General features: G+C 40.3%; 1 protein-coding gene across 2 annotated transcripts in view; it reads right to left on the minus strand.

Annotated features, from left to right (window-relative positions):
• The window catches only part of LOC142493882 (cytochrome P450 2K4-like), a 66,466-nt gene extending 56,026 nt beyond the window's left edge, over positions 1 to 10,440 (minus strand). For both annotated transcript variants that reach the window (XM_075598578.1, XM_075598577.1), the window contains exons 1-2: positions 10,179 to 10,440; positions 915 to 1,077 (exon numbers count right to left, since the gene is read on the minus strand). In XM_075598578.1, coding sequence (XP_075454693.1) covers positions 915 to 1,077; positions 10,179 to 10,364 — 349 coding nt within the window. In that variant the 5' untranslated portion in view covers positions 10,365 to 10,440. The remainder of the gene's footprint in view (positions 1 to 914; positions 1,078 to 10,178) is intronic.
• Between the last annotated feature and the right edge of the window lie 12,021 nt (positions 10,441 to 22,461).

Consider the following 22,461-nt stretch of genomic DNA (forward strand, 5'->3'; position numbering starts at 1 on the left):
ACATATTGGCCGCAGCGCCTTACGAGACTATGACAGTGAAGGGCACGCGCCCTTGTCCTCTGAGTTATCCCTGGACTATCATCATGAACTTAATTCTCAAAAGCTATGTTTTAAGAATAAAAAGGAGGGAGTGACAAAGTGAGAATTTGACGTAAGGGGAGGGTCTGACATAACAGCACTGGGATCTATGCAACCATTTTAAGTCAGCATCCATCTTAGGTGCCTGATATTGTCTATTGTCTGTATGAAAGTGGAATGAACGTTAGTTTAAAATACATTTTTTTCTTCTGAAGTTCCAATTGATATTGAGCGGTTCAGCTAAGCCAAAAACCTTGAGAACAAGAGCAATGTGCCAATGTTATGAAAAATACGAGACAGAAAGGCATGATTTCCCGAAGGTGGGGGTTTTTGAGGTTCTGTATGTAGAGAAAAGGTCACCAGCTTAATAAAGTATTATTGCTGAATCATCTCATTTAGACATCCCGTAATGTCATCAACTCAATGTATTCATGTGCATAATTTGTTTACCTTTTACGCTTACGTAGTGACGACACGCAACCTTGTAGAGGGGGCGTGGGTTTAGTATTTTGTGTATAAATAATGCCTGTATGCACCATGTCTTTGGGAGGGTTTTATTTTGAAACTCTCCTCTGCGTGTGCACCGCACAAGCACTAAACTTATTTGTCTATTCTGCAAAATATAACCTCAGACTTGTGTTGTTATTTCACAGCTTTATCAAAGGCAATTAGCAAAGGTGGCTGTGGAAAGCTGCTATTTAAAGGCAAAGCTCAGCTGGTAAATAAGTAGTTGGTGTAGAAAAGCTACTCCCCCACACGACATTTGTAAGGCCAAATCTTCCACAGTTGTATAGTGCATGAAAATATGAATTCTAAATAAATATATTTGTAAATACCGTATCCTTGGAAGATATCTTTAAATATAGGGATATGGGGCCTTTCTGAAAAATCCTCTGCATAATCCACAAGAGCGCTCTTCACAGTCTCATATCCTGACAACACCACTATTTTCACACTTCCCATCTGAATGCTGTAAATGGCACCATATTGCTTTGAGAGCTGAAAAAAAAACAGACAGAACATGTAATTAATTAATCATCAGTATTATGGATAATGTTAACTATTGTAGCCTATAATGCAATTTTTCATATAGCTAATATTTTATGGTGATTACATACACTGTAATCCAGAGTATCTGGTTTATTGAGGGGGTGAGTGAAAGGGTTAGTTGCCCCAGAGTTGGTGGTTAGGCCTACCAGCAATGTTGTGGGAGGAGTTAACCCTTTCATTATCTTAGTGGTGGTAACCGCTATGGTAATTAAATTGTTTACCCCTTCCATTACCCACCAGAGAGGCCTAACCACCAATCCTGGGGGGCAATACCCTCTTCACCCACTCCCTCTACCCCCAATTAACATTACAATATAAACACCAATACAATACATTGAAAAAAAACCTTCACACCCACAACACATACAGTACAGTAGAGTACTGGGCAAAATCCCTATTATCCAGATCTGGATAATAGCACATTTACCCATTAAAAAATAAATCATAATGAAGTGGTACCTCACTCCGATGAAATTATCTAAATTTATATACGGTTAATCCCCATTGTACCCAAAGAAATGTGGGAGGGAAGTGTATCTCTTGCATATGCTGTGGTCTTGCTCTCAGGTGCTGTCCCTATGGGAGCAAATCAGAGATTTTCTACAGAGAATCTTCACTATCCCATGGCTGTTCCTTTTGGGCAGACCAGTTGAAGGGCTCAACATACAGGACCCCTATAAGCTCATATTGAACCCACAAAATAACCACAACATATATATATACTGCAGCGGCTCATTTTATTCTAACACATCGCCAGGTTTTCCCTGGCTTTTTCCAGGAATGCGACACACATCACCTGGAGCATGCCGCATTCATTTTGCGTTCCCAGCCCCGGGTCATGCGCGGGTCATGCGCGGTTGACGCGCGGTTGATGCGTTTATTGAGAATGGTTCGTATTTAATAGGTTGCAATTCTTCGCGTGTCCGCCAGGTGGCAGATATTCATGAATTGTAATGCACATGTGCTTCAGTAATGTGTCGACTTGCAGGTTTTATGTAAAAAAGATACCACAGTGTGCTATTGTAACTTGGCCTTGAGACTGAAGGAAGAGGTTGCAAAAATGTATCAATTTAGGCTTTTCATATTAAAGAAAGACAAAGACCAGTTTCGGTTACAGTATTCTCCAGAGACCCACCATGAGTGTTCAAGTGCAGCCCATTTTCCAAAAACCCGACAGAAGTAAAGCGTATTTGATATGGGCCGCGATTAATGCAACAGATGATAACATGGCAACAGTTGTTCAAATTTATCAGTATTTTATCGAAAACTATGACTTTTACAAATTTTCGCCAGCTCCTCATACATGGAAGCGTGCAATAAGGAAAAGGTTATGTAGCGATCCCTGTTTTTATCGTATTGGGCCACAATTTGTTGGAGGGTATTGGTGTGTATCACCGGCTTTTTCCTGTATCTATGATCATGCAGACGGCAAAAGGCGAAGGGTCGTGTTAAAACCAACTAAGAAACAACAGTCACTGCCAAGCAATGCACCAGCATCGGCTTCCAATAACGGTCCCACCGTCAGTGACAACCCTGACCCTGAGCCGGATTTCGCGTGCAGTTTCGATCAAGCTTGCATGTACTTAAGCAATTTCCAGCTTCATCAGCTGACTACAGGTGGACTAGTCCCGCTGCAAACTATCGACGTGGATGATCAAGAACGCTGGACTGGCAGTGGACTGGCACCGGCGCCAGCTGAATGGGAAATTCTATGGTGAGTATTGTATTGTATGTGTTTGGGGCTGGGAGACATGCTTATCTAAGGGAGTTGTGAATTGCATAGTATTTCACTAGAAATACTCCCAAGTGAATAGAAGCTTTGTTTCCCCCGTGTTTGGATGGTTTCCTGATGTTAATGAAAAGGCACAATAAAGCCTCGTTATAATTTCACCTTATAAAAGTCTCCATTGTGTACCTCTGTGAGCATCCGTCTACATATGGTGTCAGAAGTGGGATGAGAGGTCGTCTTTGAAGTTACAAAGTACCGGAGATTTTTTCTGTGAATTATTTTAATGCTTTTTGCCTACAAACAGTCTGAGCAACTTAAAAACAAACAAAAAAATACTCTCAGGCAGCAGAGACCAGAGTTAAAGTGATACAAACCACTGCACTGAAATCTACAAAACCACAGATGGACCCTTTTCCCTAATCCCAAGAGGAGAGAGACTGCTGAAGCAGCTAAACCTTATTTGCCTATCACAAAGTGTAATATGGTCATTGAAATAGGGGTTTTGCCTTCCAGCCATAGTCAGGGTTCAAGAAGTGAGTCAGCCCTTAAAAAGGGATAGGTGTTTGTTGTTTCCAAAAGTTTTGCTGAAGCAGTGAATACAGATGGTGACCCACGAGCGCTACTGATTTTGCAAATAAAGGTTGCCACACCGCATAGGACTACCAGTTGTGAATGGAGTATATGCAGAAAAGTGGGAAAATTGATGTAAGACGGTGCTGAAGCAGGGGAATTTTTAGCAAACAAATGCTGAGTGTAAAATTGCCCTACAGGGGAAAAAGGGATTGCTGAACTGTGTAAAAGGTATTCCAAAGCCAATTGCTGAGCATTGAGTCACCCTGCCGGAAGTGAAAGAAATATTCCACTGCAAAGAATGTTTTTTTTTCTGCAAGTAAAAAAGTTTGCCTATGTATATTGGGAGCAAAACAGACCCCAAAGTGTGAAGTGTGAATGCCATAATACCCAAAGATGAGACTGAAAATTACTGAACTCAAGCAGAAAACCAAATTCTGTTGCTGAAGCGGAGGAATGGACCTAGCAAGTAAATGGTATAAAGCAAACAGAAGTTTTTACCTAGCAACTACACATTCAGCATACCTAATGAGAGATTACACCTAGCAAGTAAATGGTGTAAAGCAAATAGACATTGTACCTAGCAACTGCACATCTTGTATACCTGATAAGAGAAAATGCATGCACAGTACTGCTGATATTGTAAAACTTATCCAGGAAAGGAAAAGTCTACAGAGATGCCTGTGAGAGCTACGACCTCTTCAAGCAAAATATTCCCACCTGTAGGACTACCACAATTGGGGGTTCTAGCAAATACAGTGACAACAGCTGCAATAGCGCCTCCTGAGGTCAGGAAAAAATTATACCTGATAGCCTAAAAATGGAGGACAAGATGCAGCGTTCCTGTAATGAACCCTACCCCACGGAAGAGTGGCCCTCCCAGTCCAATAAAGAGGAAGACATCTCTTACGGGGAACCAAAACCGAGTCACACCCATAAAACACCCCAAGAATGGTGGGGGTGCCTGAACTCGGCATGAACAGAAAAGACCGCCCTCCATGATGATGAATATGGTCGACGAGAAAGAACGGGAGCAGCAGATCACCCAATATGTGAGTGGGATATCACCCAAGAGCGGGAGCAGCAGTCAGCTAAAGCAACTGCAAGAAAAGCCTGGCGTATATAATAAAGCTGCTAAAGTATCAAATAAAGAAGGAGACCCCAGTATTCCGGATGGGACGGAGTCATCCAAAACAAAAAAGCGGGAAAAGAAAAAGAAAAGCGGTTCTTCACTTACCGTGGAAGGAACAGACACGTCCGCAGATCCAGTGGAGGAAAAGGGGGACCGAGTTACCCTGCAGCCTAGAGAAAATGGAGAATTTGTCCCGCGGGTAACCGAATATCCAGAGGGCCCAAGGCAGAAGTCGTGTACCCCAAAGAAGTGTCTGTCCGGTGCCAACAGTGAGGAACCCTCAACCAACCATCCCAGGGAAGTGGAGCCGAAACCAGTGAGTGACGATCCCTTGACCAGCCCTGAAGATGCCCTGAAAAATGCCAGGCATGACTGTGATATGCTCCGTGAACAATTGAAACAAAAGGAAGATGGTTACACAGAGCTACAGAAAAATAACGTGAGGCTACAAAAAGATGTGCTCACAATTTACTCTTTAGCCAGGACAGAATTGGACGATCTCAAGACTGAGCTAGATACTGCAAATGCTACTATTTCCGCCATGGATGAAAAGCAGAGCCAATCTGATAAAATGGTGGCTACGCTAAAGCAGATGTATGAGGAGGCACTGAAGCAGATGACAGTCTTCCAGCAAGAGGTTCACACTCTTCGCATAGAGCTGAATGCCTCCCAACAGGAGGTCAGCAGTGCCCGGATAGAGGTGGACGTATCTCAGAAGGAGGTCCATACACTCCGCAGAGCACTGGATGCCTCACATCATGAGACCAACAGCTGCCGCACAGACCTGGAAGTTTCCAGAAAGGAACTACACAGTCTCACTGAGGAGCTGGACATTTCAAGGGATGCAGAGCACCGACTGCAGAACCAACTGCAAGGTCTGCGTACACACCTCCAGTATGCTGAGGAGAATCAGCAAACACTGCAGGAAGAAAAGCTGCAGGCTGCGAAAGAGGTACAAGCACTGCAGGAATGTCTGAATACCCAGTACGTCCCCACAGAGCAGTATGAGGAGCTAAAGGCCACGCTGCATGTCTTCAGAGCATCATTGGAGGCAGAGGTTCGATACAAGGTGACTCTGTATGGGAGGGAGCGTGAGAAGGCTCAGAAACTGGAGCAAGAGCTGGAGAGACATAGAGACTGTTCCATTCCCTTGAGTCAGTACACCAAGGAGAAAACAGACGCAGCGGCAACCTTGACGACAAAAATTAAAGAGCTCCAGAATATGAAGGAGACTCTGATACAGACTCAAAGAAAGCAAAGTGCGCAGATAAATTCCCTGAGAAGAGACTTGCAAGACACACTCAAACAGGTTGAGACTCTGCAGACCAGTAACTTACAGATTCCTCCAATACGGAAAAAGGTATCCAAGCACCAGTATCCCACAGTAACTAATGCCCGTGAGGACAAGGGTACAGTGAGAGTTGGGGACTCCACACAACTTCAAAACAAGATTACGAAGTTTGAGCCACCTAAGAAAGCACTAGCCAAACCTGCAGCTGCCCAACAGGCAACAAAGAGAGGTAGGAGTGCAGAATCAAAGCCAGAAGAATCCGTAGCTGAGGAAGCTGAAAAAATAGGACGTTCTCTGGAAAAGGAGGTGGAGGTGCAACTCAGTACCAAAGAAGCTGAACTGGCGACTCCGTGGTGTGGAGAAGCTGCAGAAAGACCGCTTCAAGAGCAGAAAACTCTAAGGGCTAGTCCTAACTGCTCTACAACTGTTGCCATACACTTTGTCTACAAAAAGAGGAGTGCCCGACGCAACGGAATTCTCATGACCGCGCGCGCGGTAAAAAGACTTTACTTGGAAAAAGTCCTCCTCGAGCGACTGAGGAGTGCTGATTTCAAGCACCTTCTGGAGGAGACAAAAATAAACTGAAGAAAGGGCTCCAATCCCAGTGGGACAGAGGGTTCTCTTCCTCCATCCACTCTCATTCAAGTCACAGAAAGATCTCGAATGAGAGTGGAAGGATGGGCTTTGGCCGTGGTAAGCCCGAGCTTCCCACAAACAGGGGAGGTATGTAACAGGGGAGTTATCCCTGTTCAGGTAATGTGCCTCTAATCCAGCAGTGTGGTGGTTAACTGCTGGTAGTCAATTAACAAACACCACCTGCCTGATTAGATTGCTTACAAAAGCCTGTCCTTTTGGGACAGGAAAGAAGACTCCTTAGCTCACGTGTGAGCTGAACTTTGGAGACAGAGCAGAGGTTCTTGAGTCTCCATGGAGAGACTGACCAAGAGAACACAGATCTCTGGAGCTGACAAATAAGACTTCTAAACTTGGATGCTGACATTTTCTATGCACACACGGGTGCGGTTCCAGGAGAGCAGAGAAGCTTCCCATACAGCAGCCAGCTAACAGATAAGACTTTTATTAACAAGACTTTTTATATCTGTTCATTTCATGCTATGTGTTTGGGGCTGGGAGACATGCTTATCTAAGGGAGTTGTGAATTGCATAGTATTTCACTAGAAATACTCCCAAGTTAATAGAAGCTTAGTTTCCCCCGTGTTTGGATGTTTTCCTGATGTTAAGGAAAAGGCACAATAAAGCCTCGTTATAATTTCACCTTATAAAAGTCTCCAGTGTGTACCTCTGTGAGCGTCCGTCAACAGGTAGCTTGCCCAGAAAGTATTTGAAGGCAAGATAGGAAAGATGAACTTTGCACATAGACTCAAGTGATTTAAAATCTAGTTCTTTGAGCATTTTGCAGTGATGTGTGTTGTACAGTAGTTGCATTGGAGCACAAAACGGCATATATAATTGTAGAGTGTGTCAAGTTTGTTATGGTGTTTTGGGGTGACGAGCTGTATACTTTGTCCCCATAGTTAATAATTTGCATTAGCATCTGCTGTGCGATACGCATTCTGACCAGCAGACTTAGGGAGGATTTGTTCCTGTAAAGTACATTTAGTTTGGCAAAGGTTTTGGATGTCAGGGTATCAATGTGCATCCCGAATGTTAAGTGGGAGTCAAATCATATGCCCAAATATTTAAAACTAATAACAGGAGTTAGGGTGGTGTTAGCGTTGTTTCTGATCTGAAGCTCAGTCACTGGAAGCTTTAAAAATGTAGTCTTGTTCTCAAATACCATTGTTACAGTCGTGTCAGTGTTTAAAAACAGTTGGTTTTGGGAAATCCAATTTTCGAGTCTCAAAAAGTCAGATTGAAGTACAGGTGCGCCGACGAGTATTCTAAAACTTGCATTAAACTTGCCTTGGAAAATCTGGGGCTATCACCAACAAGATCCAGGTACATGCTGGGCCATTAGTCTCTGCAGAAATGTCACTGAAATGTTGCAGCATGTGCCCAGCATGTACCCAGCATGTACCTGGATCTTGTTGGTGATAGATTTGTTTTAGAATACTCGTCGGCACTACAGTACGTGTTCAAGGGCAGAGAGGCTATGGCTGTGTGCATATAAGATTGCGTCATCTGCATACATGTGTATTGAAGCTCCCCTAAAAGCTGTAGGAAGATCATTGATGCACACAGTTAGTATAGATCTTGTGGGAATCTTTTAAGAGGTGTGCGGTATATATTTTTTACAGTTATTATACTTGCCTATCTCCCATGTGTGCTCTTTTTGAGCACAGGTGTTTCTCCATGTGTTGTTTCAGGGGATACAGATGGTACTTTGAGTATACAAAAAAAACACATTTATTTATTTTACTTTATTAGTTATCTGCAGTATTTCTCCCAGTTTGCCTTTTGCAAGCAGTTTAACCACGAGATATGTGACTTTGCCCCATAGAAATGTTTGTAATTTTCGGAAGGGTCATCTAAAGATAACTTCAGAGTCACACTGTGCAGACAATTGTGTAGTTTTGCAAAAGAATAGTCATCTTTCAAACAGACATAAGATGCAGTACCACGTGTTTGTAGAGGTGTATACTGTAAGTCACTGGCTACTATAGTAACATAGTATTGTATTGTATGTCTTTATTTATATAGCGCCATTAATGTACATAGCGCTTCACAGTAGTAATACACGTGGTAATCAAATAAATAACAGATAATATAAATAACAGATCATGGGAATAAGTGCTTTAGACATAAAAGTGACATTAAGGAAGAGGAGTCCCTGCCCCGAGGAGCTTACAGTCTAATTGGTAGGTAGGGAGAACGTACAGAGACAGTAGGAGGGAGTTCTGGTAAGTGTGTCTGCAGGGGGCCAAGCTTTATGTATCATGTGTTCAGAATATCTACAGTGCTATTCATATGCTTCTTTGAGCAAGTGTGTCTTAAGGTGGGTCTTAAAAGTGGATAGAGAGGGTGCTAGTCGGGTACTGAGGGGAAGGGCATTCCAGAGGTGTGGGGCAGTCAGTGAAAAAGGTTTAAGGCGGGAGAGGGCTTTAGATACAAAGAGGGCAGAACGCAAGAGTCGGGATTGTGCATAACAAGAAATTAGGGCTGAGATGTAAGGAGGGGCAGAAGAGTGTAAAGCTTTAAAAGTGAAGAGAAGAGTGGAGTGTGAGATGCAGGATTTGATCGGAAGCCAGGAGAGGGATTTCATGAGGGGAGATGCTGAGACAGATCTAGGAAAGAGAAGAGTGATTCTGGCAGCAGCATTTAGGATAGATTTAGGGGAGACAAGTGAGAGGCAGGAAGTCCGGACAGCAGGAGGTTACAGTAATCAAGACGGGAGAGAATGAGGGCCTGAGTCAGAGTTTTAGCAGTCGAGCAACAGAGGAAAGGGCGTATCTTTGTTATATTGCGGAGGAAAAAGCGACAGGTTTTAGAAATGTTTTGAATGTGAGGGGCGAATGTGAGAGAGGAATCGAGTGTGACCCCTAGGCAGCGTGCTTGGGCTACTGGGTGAATGATTGTAGTTCCAACAGTAATGTGGAAGGAGGTAGTAGGGCCAGGTTTGGGAGGAAGTATGAGGAGCTCTGTTTTAGCCATGTTGAGTTTAAGGCGGCGGAGGGCCATCCAGGATGATATAGCAGAGAGACATTCAGAAACTTTGGTTTGTACAGCAGGTGTACTGTCGGTTTTTGAAAAGTATATTTGTGTGTCGTCAGCATAGAGGTGATAATTAAACCATAGAGGTGATAATTAGTCTCTCTCATACAGTATATTATCACTAATGCTGATGCAATGCTCTTTAACACTGAAAACAGGATTTTATGTTAAGTTATTGGGCTTTGAAGACACACATTAGGCATAACTTGATGTTAAAGTCATTTAAGAGAGAGGTGGATATATTTACTGAATTTGCTACTATTATGCATTGTACAGAAACCAGACAAGAGCAGTGAAATGTGCATAATATACTGTACATGTATAGCATGTGTGTTAAACTTAAAAAGGCGTAATTTAGCATTTCAATATCTTATAAAGGAAACCACTCTGAAATCAAGGGTAGCCTAAGTATAAACACTCAAAGTGACAGGTGTGAACCTGCAGTACATTTCATATAATTGAGATACAAATGAGACATTTGGGAAATCGGTGATTAGAAATACACACAAAGGACAAATGTATTGATTTTTATCCCTTATGTACTAAAGAGTTATAAATGAATAGCAGTATGAAATGTAAGTATAATAGAACTACCTGATTCATATTTGGTTAAAATCTAATTTCCATGCAAGGACATACAGTAAATACATATTTACCTCTATAAAACTTCGATGGGGTCTCTTAAGGTTTATCATGTGCAGATTTCCAATCAGTGGCAGAGACCTAGGTCCTGGAGGAAAATTACTGCCTGAATTTTGATTCCATCTTCTCAAAACATTTAGAATGCATAGAACAGCCAAGAACAAAAACATACATGAAGCTAGAGAATATGTCAAATCCATTCCTTTAACAGTCACAAGTGTTGCACAATAAGTGAATCATGCAGTGTTCTGTACTACTGAACTTGCCACTGTTTTAAATAAACATGCTGCTGTCCTTCCCTTATGTAGTGGGGCAGTCATTCCTAAAATAATTTACCTGAGTTCATAAAACTTTAACATGTAACCCCTTCATTGCCAAGGCAGTTTCCCCTGTTCATTGCAAAGATTAAGATTTTTTGCAATAACATTTTTAAACAATGATTTGTGTGCCAGTGTTATGGTATCTATTAGTAACCCATACATCTTTCCAGGTTAGGTTACAATTGTATTTGGTGTTGGTGCCAAATGCATATTAAATCATGTGATTTCAGTAATCTCATTACCCTGCAAAAAAAAATATTGGACGCTCCTTGATTCTTGGCAGGGCAGTATGAAAAATATATCTAAATGTTATCTTAATGGTCATATTACACACCTCTACTTTTTCTTTATATGTAGTTGATGTTTATATTTGAGAAAATGTTGGCCTGCACAAAGTTGCATTACTCAGATTTTTCCTCATCACTAATTATCACGTAATTGCTGTAACTAAACAACAATGCAACCAGACATAACATATATTCTGAAAGTAGACAACCCGAGGTCTCCCATGATGGGTCACTTTCAACTGTCATACAAAGACTGACTATTTAGATAGCCTCTTCCTATGACACAGGCCCCGTTATGGGGTGCAGGTATCTCCTATGCATTTTATTCCCACGGTCACGTGACGCGGGACATTTAAATGCATAAGAGATACCGGTACCCCATAACGGGGACTGTATCTCAGGAATCAGGGGATCCCCGGACCTCAAATCAATGTGGTTCTGCTCTGAAGACCCCCTGCTCATCTACACTAGTATTAAAATTAATATTAATAAGCTTCATTACCTTAGTGGCTAGCCACTAAGGCAATGAAGGGGTTAAAACTCAGAATCCTGTTTCCTGGGGCAGAGGGGGGGGATGGTTAAGGGGGTAGTAGTGTAGGGTGGGTGATTAGGCCTGCCTGGAAGGTTGCGGGAGGAGTTAACCCCTTAATAACATTAGCGGTGGAATCCGCTATGGTAATGAGGGGTTAACCAGTCCCGTTACCCCCCCAGAAGGCCTAACCATCCATCCTTGTGGCTACTACCCCCTTCACTCAATCCCTCTACCCCCAAGAAACAAAAATACACACAACAACCAACTTCAGCTACCCCCAACAATCCCCCCCAAACACATACAGTAGAGTAATGGGCAAAATTACTATTATCCACATATGGATAATAGTGAATTTTCCCATTATAAAATCAACATTAGCCTGCCAGCATAAATAAAGCAAATAAAACGTTCAATTTACCCCTGCCATAATGAAGGGCACCCTCATCAGCATACTCCAGGTCCATGTCCTTTTTGGCAATGCAGAATAAAAGAAAAAATCTAATGGCCCCTAACCCCTTAATCACCTTAGCGGTTAATAACCACTATAGTGATTAAGGTGTTAACCCACGTCCCCCGTTACACACCCAGGAGGCCTAACCACCCACCCCAGACCCACTATACCCACCCTGTACCCATTGATTGGCACAGTGTTATATCATACCAATATAATGGGGTGCAGCACAGAAAATAAGCGCGAATGCAAATCACCTAGTGATAATATATAAAACAAATATAATTTATATCACCAATAGGGAGATGCAGCTGGTATGAGGGTGTTTCTCAACACCCTTAGATAAGGCAACAAGAACACTCCAAAGCGCATTCATAAGTGTGATTTTAATTAAGTTTTTTGATACACATTTGCACTATGTTGTTTTTCCTTTTTTTACATGCCGGAGGGAAGTTTTAGCGCTTTGGAGTGTTCTTGTTGCCATATAATATGGGCATGATAAGCCACTATATCACTCAATGGTCAACGTAATAAAAACAATTATGGCCAAAAATACACAATAATCAAAAAAAATACACAAGCACCTAAACACCCCAACAATAAAATAACTAAATAGTGCACAAATAATTATCTATCACCAAAATAGATGGCTGTGTGTAACATCAAAGTGTATTTCAGACAGTCCAGGAGGAGCATATATGGGGAAAAAGGAAACAAAACAAATCAGTGCAAATTTAAGTGCAGACGTTGAGATTAAGCGATTGGCTGAATGATGAAATCTTGGCTCTAATTGTCTATCTACTCACAAGATGTTAGTGGTTTATGCGCAATTGGCAGATAGGGCTAAGTGGATGCTGTATATTGTGGGATTCCATCCAGGCTCGTCTCATCAGTGTGGCAATGATATATATGGAGGAGAATAACAACACTACATAGCGCGATCTGTCTTGTATTGAACTTTATAAAAAATAGACATAAAAAATGTGCACTTATAATGTGCTAATATAAAAATCGCATTTATCACATAAAAGTGAATCAAGTGGGTATTCAGCCGCTCTCACCGCCTCCTCTCTGGCTCTGGATCTCCTTCGTCTGCAACTTGGGATTCCAAACTCTGTGTGTCCTCCGGTGCGTGTGACGTCACTGCTCAGTGGACGGTGCAGCTACGGATCCCTCACTAGACCAAAACACCACTCAACGCGTTTCGCCCAGCCCTTGAAAGCTGTGTATGGCTTTGTCAGGAGTGTGTGAGTTGTGGGGTTAATAGATGTCTTTATATACCCTCTCTGGTCTTATTAAACAATCAATCTAAACAATTATCTCAGCGCTATGGTTAATACTCATATACATATATTCGGAGCTTAGTTACAACTTTAACACATCATGAAAAAACATTTAACATTATTTATTTCATTATGAAACATCATTCTCATAGATTTATAAAAAACTTAGTGTGTATATCATTATTGTTATATTAGACAATATCACCTAGGGGAGAGTCTGGCTATTTAGGTGTAATAGAATCAGGTAAGTAGGCAGAGGTTATACTGCAAAGACAAGTGATGGAAATAGTACTTGCAGCTGAGATCAGTTAGCATTCATGGAAGAGAGTTGCTTATATTTTTATTATGGGGTTCATTATACAGCCATAGTTTACAGCAATATTTACTGAGCACCAACACTAAGATGAATATCTGTGCTTGGTTAGCTCAATTATATAGTAGAGAAATAATAAGGAAGCTGCTAACAATTTTAACTAATTCTTATATTATCTGCCACTGCAGATTACTTAAGGGGACTTAACCTATATATAAATGTCAGTTCAAATTTTAGTGATAAAAAATATAAAAAAAATATAGAAAAGAAGTGGAGAATGACATTTCATTTACATCACTTCATAATCCGCAAGTGAACAATGCATTACAAACTTATGAACATACTGTCACATCTATCACAATGTGCAAAATACATAAGGATCACAGCAGTTAGTCTTAATGATGTTCAAGAAATGAATACACAATCTATTAGGTATAATCATTCGTGGAATTAATATTATATCATGGAAGAGTATGCAAACATTATCTGTTAAATAACAGGTGTGTATTGCATGGTGTTGAAAGCTGAAACGACACAGATAAGGCAGGTGGAACACAAAAGAGAAGAGGAGAGCATCATTAGTTATATATTTATACAAGGAAGGGTGTCAGATCAATTTCAGCATTTAAACCCTTTGGTGTCATGGTTTTTAGACGGTGGATCCAGAACGCTTCTCTCCTAAGCAATTCTGATCCTCTATCTCCACCCCTCCAGTGTAGTAATACATGCTCTATTGCTTAGAACTGCAAGCTTGTCAGTTCACCAGCATGACATTCTGAGAAATGTTTTGGGATGCTATGATTCTGAAGTTTTCTGTGAATCCCACTTAAATGTTCTAGTATTCTCATCCGCACAGGCCTGATAGTTTTTCCTACATACTGTAACCTGCAGGAACATTCCAGAAGGTAAACTACATGGTCTGTCCTGCAGGTCATAAAACTTTCAATATTGAAACATTCGCCTGTGATGTTTGATACAAATTGGGTTTGTTCAGATGATTTGTGCCGACAAGCTGTGCATTTCTTACACCCAAAGAACCCTTTCATATTAAGCCAACTTTTATCCATACATTTTTTGTTGTTACTTCTCAACGCGCTTGGTGCGAGTTTGTTTTTTAGATTGTTAGCTTTTTTATAAATTATGTTAGGTCTGTCTGGAATGGCTGGACCCAAAATAGGGTCATTTTTTAGGATGTCCCAATGTTTATGGAGGATTTTTTTAATGACACCTGCCTCCCTATTGTATCCGGTGATTGGGCAGCACACTTAAGTAAATATGGAAGTACCAGAAAGGAATGTTAATGTGTTTGCTAAAAGATTACAAAGGAAGATTAATTTTAATAAGGTAATAGAAGAGGAGGAAGAGATTAAGGATGAGAACATAGAAAATATTATCACTAATGAATTTACCAAATTGGAGAAATTAATGATGAGAGATTCAAAGAAGTGGTTAGATGTGGTTTTCCTACAAAGGTATAAAGAGTGTGGAATAATCCCAAAGGGCCTAAGAGTCCGTAAAAAGCCATCTTTTGATTTAGAAGATGAAGTCTTTTTAAGGAATTGGAATGAGTTATTAGATAAATGTTCCTATGGTTTAATAGATCTAATTTTAGAACAACAAAATTCACATCTGAAACAGTTAGATGAAGAAATTAATGAGATTAAAGAAAAATTAACCCCCTTTGAGGATACAAAGGAGTTTAAAGAAAAAAATGTACAACTGCAGAAAAAACTTGACACCTTAGAAAGGGACACAGATAATAATAAAACCAAAAAACTACATAGTGATGAGGAGGATTACAGAAAGGGGGAGCAAAGAAATTGGACTACCAATAGAACGTATAAGAAACATTATAAAAACTCATACAGAGATAATACTACATTTCATAAGAGATCAAAATCAGGAGAAACATCTAGAAAAGACAGGTATGATAAAAAACAAAGAGATAGTTCAAATAAAAGGATGGAAAGATCACCTAGGAGAGATTCTGACAGAGGGAGAGCTAACTATACACCAATAAATCAAAAGATAAAAGATAAAAGAGAAGAAGAAAGGTTAATTAAGAACCGTAATAGAACAAACTCATTAGACTCCAGAGAAAAAGAGGATAAGACTAATAGTTCAGAAAGACCTGCAAGTACAGATTTCTCTTTTTTAGTTGTTGGAGAGGGCCCTTCCACTTTGTGGGAAGGGAAGAACAAAACTCAGCAGAGACAAGAGAAAGGGTTAAATGGCAACAACAAAAGAGGAAGACAGTCAGAGGAAAGAGAGGCAGACGAAAAAGGGAGAGAAAAAAGAAATGCGAAATAGAAATAGATAATGTGTTTAATCTGAGCAGTATTACATTAACAGAACCACAAAAAAGCATTCTCTCAAAAGGTTTATCCTTTGCGCCCATGAAGGGGCACAGTAATTTCGATTTGTTAATAGACGCTAACCGGTATCTCAGGAAGCTGACAGTAAAAAGGTATTTTTTAGGTAGACACATCGAACCCAAATTGGATATTGAAGTGCCCCCTGTCGTTGAACAGGAGAGACAATTTATCCATACAGGGCTAAGGCCAAAATCAGCTTTTTTTCCCCACTTCGCTTCAGGTAATCATTTGGAGGTTTTCTTCCAAATGATTACTAAAGATTTTGAAGATTTGACAAAAAAAGAGAATACACAGCCTCATAGAAGAAAAACAGAAAATCTTACTAAAACAGAAAAAGAAGGTTTGAAACAACTAATGGAAAAGGAAAATCTGATTATAAAACAGGCAGACAAAGGAGGGGGCATAGTCCTAATGGATAAACCTGACTACGAAAAGGAGGCACTAAGACTTTTGGGGGACAATAATACGTATAAAAAGCTACCTTCCAATCCGATTAAGGAATATACTGAGGAACTTAAAATACTTTTGGATGGAGGAAGAGAGACCGGCATATTAGATGAAAAGGAGTTTAAATTCCTCTATCAGGATAAAGCTAAGATGCCGGTCTTCTCTTCCTTCCTAAGATTCATAAAAGTGTAGTCAATCCCCCAGGCCGACCAATAGTCTCGGGGATTGACTCACTAACATCTAACCTCTCTATGTATATCGATACCTTTTTGCAAAAGTATGTAACGCAACAAAAATCCTACTTGAGAGATACACTGGATTTGCTAAATTTGTTAAAAGATGTGATATGGGAAGAACATTAAATTCTAGCAACATGTGTTGTTGCATCTTTATATACAGTGATACAGCATACACAGGGATGCGCTGCCACTAAACGATTTCAACAGGAGGACGAGACTTTACATTCATCACAAATACATTTAATTATTGATAGTATTAATTTTATTCTACATCACAATTATTTTTGGTTTGGAGACACTTTATATTTGCAGAAGTGTGGAACGGCGATGGGGACGAGATTCGCGCCAAGCTATGCTAATCTGTTCGTAGCAGATTGGGAAAAGGATAACATCTGGAGTGGTAATGAGCTTGGCGCGAGTCTCGTCACCTATCGCCGTTACATAGATGACGTGTTTATTATTTGGAGTGGGGGAGAATAGCAATTAGTCACATTTTTAGATAATATGAATATAAATACATATAACCTCACTTTCACTAATGAATGGAGTCACACAGCAGTGAACTATTTAGATTTGAATATCTACGTTGAAAACAATGTGTTAAAAACAAGATCATACTTCAAGGACACTGATAAAAATAACTTTATTAGGAGAGACAGTTGCCATCTACCCAGATGGATGGACAACGTTGCAGTTAGCCAACTGATCCGCATCAAAAGAAATTGCACAGATATAGACCAATGCGAAACACAGTCAGAAAGGATCCAGAATAAATTTTTGGAGAAAAACTATAGCGAGGAACTTTTACACAATGCAGGGTAGACGGTTGGGAACAAGAACAGAGTAGATCTATTGAAAATAAAAAAGAATAAAAACAAAGAGAATAGAAACTTTGAATTTGCTTTCCTCACCGGATACAAGAGGGAGGCAGGTGTCATTAAAAAAATCCTCTATAAACATTGGGACATCCTAAAAAATGACCCTATTTTGGGTCCAGTCATTCCAGACAGACCTAACATCCTTTATAAAAAAAGCTAACAATCTAAAAAACAAACTCGCACCAAGCGCGTTGAGAAGTAACAACAAAAAATGTATGGATAAAAGTTGGCTTAATATGAAAGGGTTCTTTGGGTGTAAGAAATGCACAGCTTGTCGGCACAAATCATCTGAACAAACCCAATTTGTATCAAACATCACAGGCGAATGTTTCAATATTGAAAGTTTTATGACCTGCAGGACAGACCATGTAGTTTACCTTCTGGAATGTTCCTGCAGGTTACAGTATGTAGGAAAAACTATCAGGCCTGTGCGGATGAGAATACTAGAACATTTAAGTGGGATTCACAGAAAACTTCAGAATCATAGCATCCCAAAACATTTCTCAGAATGTCATGCTGGTGAACTGACAAGCTTGCAGTTCTAAGCAATAGAGCATGTATTACCACACTGGAGGGGTGGAGATAGAGGATCAGAATTGCTTAGGAGAGAAGCGTTCTGGATCCACCGTCTAAAAACCATGACACCAAAGGGTTTAAATGCTGAAATTGATCTGACACCCTTCCTTGTATAAATATATAACTAATGATGCTCTTCTCTTCTCTTTTGTGTTCCACCTGCCTTATCTGTGTCGTTTCAGCTTTCAAAACCATGCAATACACACCTGTTATTTAACAGATAATGTTTGCATACTCTTCCATGATATAATATTAATTCCACGAATGATTATACCTAATAGATTGTGTATTCATTTCTTGAGCATCATTAAGACTAACTGCCGTGATCTTTATGTATTTTGCACATTGTGATAGATGTGACAGTATGTTCATAAGTTTGTAATGCATTGTTCACTTGCGGATTATGAAGTGATGTAAATGAAATGTCATTCTCCACTTCTTTTCTATATTTTTTTTATATTTTTTATCACTAAAATTTGAACTGACATTTATATATAGGTTAAGTCCCCTTAAGTAATCTGCAGTGGCAGATAATATAAGAATTAGTTAAAATTGTTAGCAGCTTCCTTATTATTTCTCTACTATATAATTGAGCTAACCAAGCACAGATATTCATCTTAGTGTTGGTGCTCAGTAAATATTGCTGTAAACTATGGCTGTATTAAGAACCCCATAATAAAAATATAAGCAACTCTCTTCCATGAATGCTGACTGATCTCAGCTGCAAGTACTATTTCCATCACTTGTCTTTGCAGTATAACCTCTGCCTACTTACCTGATTCTATTACAGCTAAATAGCCAGACTCTCCCCTAGGTGATATTGTCTAATATAACAATAATGATATGCACACTAAGTTTTTTATAAATCTATGAGAATGATGTTTCATAATGAAATAAATAATGTTAAATGTTTTTTCATGATGTGTTAAAGTTGTAACTAAGCTCCGAATATATGTATATGAGTATCAACCATAGCGCTGAGATAATTATTTAGATTGATTGTTTAATAAGACCAGAGAGGGTATATAAAGACATCTATTAACCCCACAACTCACACACTCCTGACGAAGCCATACACAGTTTTCAAGGGCTGGGCGAAATGTGTTGAGTGGTGTTTTGGACTAGTGAGGGATCCGTAGCTGCACCGTCCACTGAGCAGTGACGTCACACGCACCGGAGGACACACAGAGTTTGGAATCCCAAGTTGCAGACGAAGGAGATCCAGAGCCAGAGAGGAGGCGGTGAGAGCGGCGGAATACCCACTTGATTCACTTTTATGTGATAAATGCGATTTTTATATTAGCACATTGTAAGTGCACATTTTATATGTCTTTTTTTTATAAAGTTTAATACAAGACAGATTGCGCTATGTAGTGCTGTTTTTCTCCTCCATATATATCATTGCCACACTGATGAGACGAGCCTAGAGGGAATCCCACAATATACAGCATCCACTTGGGGTGGCAGCCCTATCTGCCAATTGCGCATATACCACTAACATCTTGTGAGTACATAGACCATTAGAGCCAAGATTTCATCATTCAGCCAATCACTTAATCTCAACGTCTGCACTTAAATTCGCACTGTTTTGTTTTGTTTCCTTTTTCCCCATATATGCTCCTCCTGGACTGTCTGAAATATATCATTCTACTTGGGACCCGGGAAACAGGTTCCACCAGAGGGTTCGAGCAGGGATATAATATTTTGAGCACATATTGTATATTGCATATTGCACTATTAACTTGCACTTAATGACACTTATATTTTAAGTTGTTAGCGCCTTTTTTTCACTATTATCCACAATAACATCAAAGTGTAACATTTAAGTGTGTGGAGTCAATCTTGGAGTTATACTCTCTGGATGTTTTCTTTCTATATCTTTAATCATTGATGCATTCTGAATATCTGGACTAACAGTCTGACTTATTTCTTCAAACAGATATGTCTGAGCTGAATTCTACTATCAATTGCTACAGATTTTAAAATGTATTAATTGGTATGTTTCCTTCAGTCAATTTGCAAGAGAACTTCTTAAAATATAATTAAGAATTTGGTATGTGTCTGTGAGTTAATTAGGCAGACCCCTCCCTTAATTGTTAGTCATTGTGACTGTGTCTTAGAATACTTAAGACAGGATACCTTGGCTGTGATCCATATGGCTGTGTGTAACATCAAAGTGTAACATTTAAGTGTGTGGAGTTTATATTGGAGTTGAAATTGGAGGTGAAGATTTGAAGAAGATCTGGACTCTGAACAACAACTTTACAACTGTTAGAACTTTACTTTCTTTAAGCTGTGATTATTTGTACTCTTCCTATCCTTCAATAACTGGGAAGTCTCTCCTCCTGTATCTCAAATGCCCTCCGTATTGCTTTTTCCGTTTACTGTTTCCTCACTCATTTGTGAATGTCTCTGTTCTCTCCAACTTCACCACTCACCACTGCACCACTATTTATACACCTCTCTCCCAATAATTTCTTTACCCCCCAATAAAAAACACCCACACAAATCCTCTATTCACACCCTCTATCTACTCCTTCCTGCTGCTGGGGATCTCCCCTAATCCTGAAACCAGACATAAACACCTGATCTCACCCACGCCTCCCTGCCATCTCTTCCCCTGTATATGGTGTTAACCTTTTCATTTAACACTGACTAACCTGAAAATTCGCCCCACAAATCAAGCATCCCAATAGCCTGCACTCATGGCTATTGTCCCACAGTCACTTATACCACCCATTGTGGCCAAGCACACCCATCTACAGCACGTATTCCTCACCTGCGGTGTCTGTAAATTTCAATCAAACCTCTTAGATTGGAAACTCATCAGAGCAGGGATTTCCTTTCCCATTGTCTGATTTTGCTGCACTTATTGTATTTTTAAAATTCCCTGTACTGTATTCTTTGAAGTGCTGAGTACACTTTTGGCGCTATATAAATAAAGATATACAATACAATACAAAATAGCAACATTATTTCAATTATCTTATTCCAAAACAATACAATTAAATAACTATCTAAGCAAACAATGAAACAAATAAAACCACCAGCCAACATAACAACTAATTAATTTAAACCACTACCCAACAAATCAATTAATTAATTTAAACCAGTTGCCAACAAGTTGTTGAGATGTGGATTCAGCTGCCAGTTGTAGGCCTTTACTTCCCTTTTGAGGTTTTTCATTTTCACACATTCTGCTTCCAGTGCCAGGCTGTAGGCTGAACGTATGTGTTGATTTTCCTCCTCCACTTTTCCAAAATCTACTTTTAGGTTTTGCTTCAAGTTCAATTCATCATAGAGAGACCTCTGTTTCTTGAGAGCATCTGGCAGTTCTCTTCTTAGGGTCTCCAACTTTTCCCGGTGCTGCTCCGAGTTTGCATCATCGTCTCCATCATATTTTGGAGCTCTGCAGATTTCGTTGCCATGGTTGTGGCAGCTTACATTTTCAATGCCTCCTTCACCAGGACATGCTGACTTTTGGGGAGGAGCAGCCTCTCTGCTCCTCCAGCTCTTACTCTGGTTTCTGGACCTTCTCCCACTTCCTCTCATACAGAGTCACCTGGCTTCTAATCTCCGCCTACAGTGATAATCTGGTGACACTCAGCATGGCCTTCAGCTGCTCATGCTACTCTATGGCGACATACTGTGTACTCAGATGCGACTGTAGCACTTGTACTTTGTGAGAAGCCTGGAAACTTTCCTTCTGTAGCACTTGCTGCTTCTCCTTGGCATCCACCTGTTTCTCCTTGGCCTTCTCCAGAGTCACTCATGGACCTTGCAGCTGGCTCTGTTACGTGTTTTCTGCTTGTGAGCGTTGCTCCAGGGAGATACGTTCTTCTTGTAGCGCTCTTTCTGCATTTTGCAGTGCTTTCTGCACTTATAACTTCTCCTTGGCCAATTGTTTCTTCCCTTTTTCTGCTTGGGGAAGCTTCTCATTTTTTCCACTGGTCTGGTTAGTCAAATCTGACTTTTCCTTTTCATACTTGCATGTTCTCTCTTTATACTCTCTTAATTACTTAGGATCTTTTCCTCAGCATCCTTCAATTTACAGACATCTGTGCTGAGACCATGGCCTTCCTGGCGTGAGTGTTGTGCTGAGTTTGAACCTCTTGCAATGCCTCCTTATATTTCGGTTTCAGTTTACCCATCAGTTTGTCAGCCTTGCTTTGCTTTTTTCCATGGCGCACATCACAGTGTTTGTCCTATCCAGACTATTCGTCATGTCCTCCAACTCACTCCATAAGGCTGTGTTACTGTAGCTTCTCGTTCCTTATCCAGTCCTTCCCGCAGTACTTAATAATCATGGAAGGTAGATTGGAGTGCAGAAATCAAGGCATCTTTGTCGTGATTCAAGGATTCAGCTTCCCTTTGCTCCTCCTTTTCTTTTGCGACCGTTCCTATGATGACTCCGCCCATCACTCTGGTCTGCAACACAACTTGGCGCCTTTCTGATACACATTGTCCTGACCTCACAAGTTCACCAAGTATATCAATCACTTCCTCTGTGAGTTGAGAAACACTTTTCTTTTTTTCTTCTTTCTCTTTGTTTTAGTAGCTCCTGAGAGATTAGTAGTACTGGGCACAAACTCACTG

This window comes from Ascaphus truei, chromosome 4 (genome assembly GCF_040206685.1).
Source record: "Ascaphus truei isolate aAscTru1 chromosome 4, aAscTru1.hap1, whole genome shotgun sequence".
Taxonomy (NCBI): Eukaryota; Metazoa; Chordata; class Amphibia; order Anura; family Ascaphidae; genus Ascaphus; species Ascaphus truei.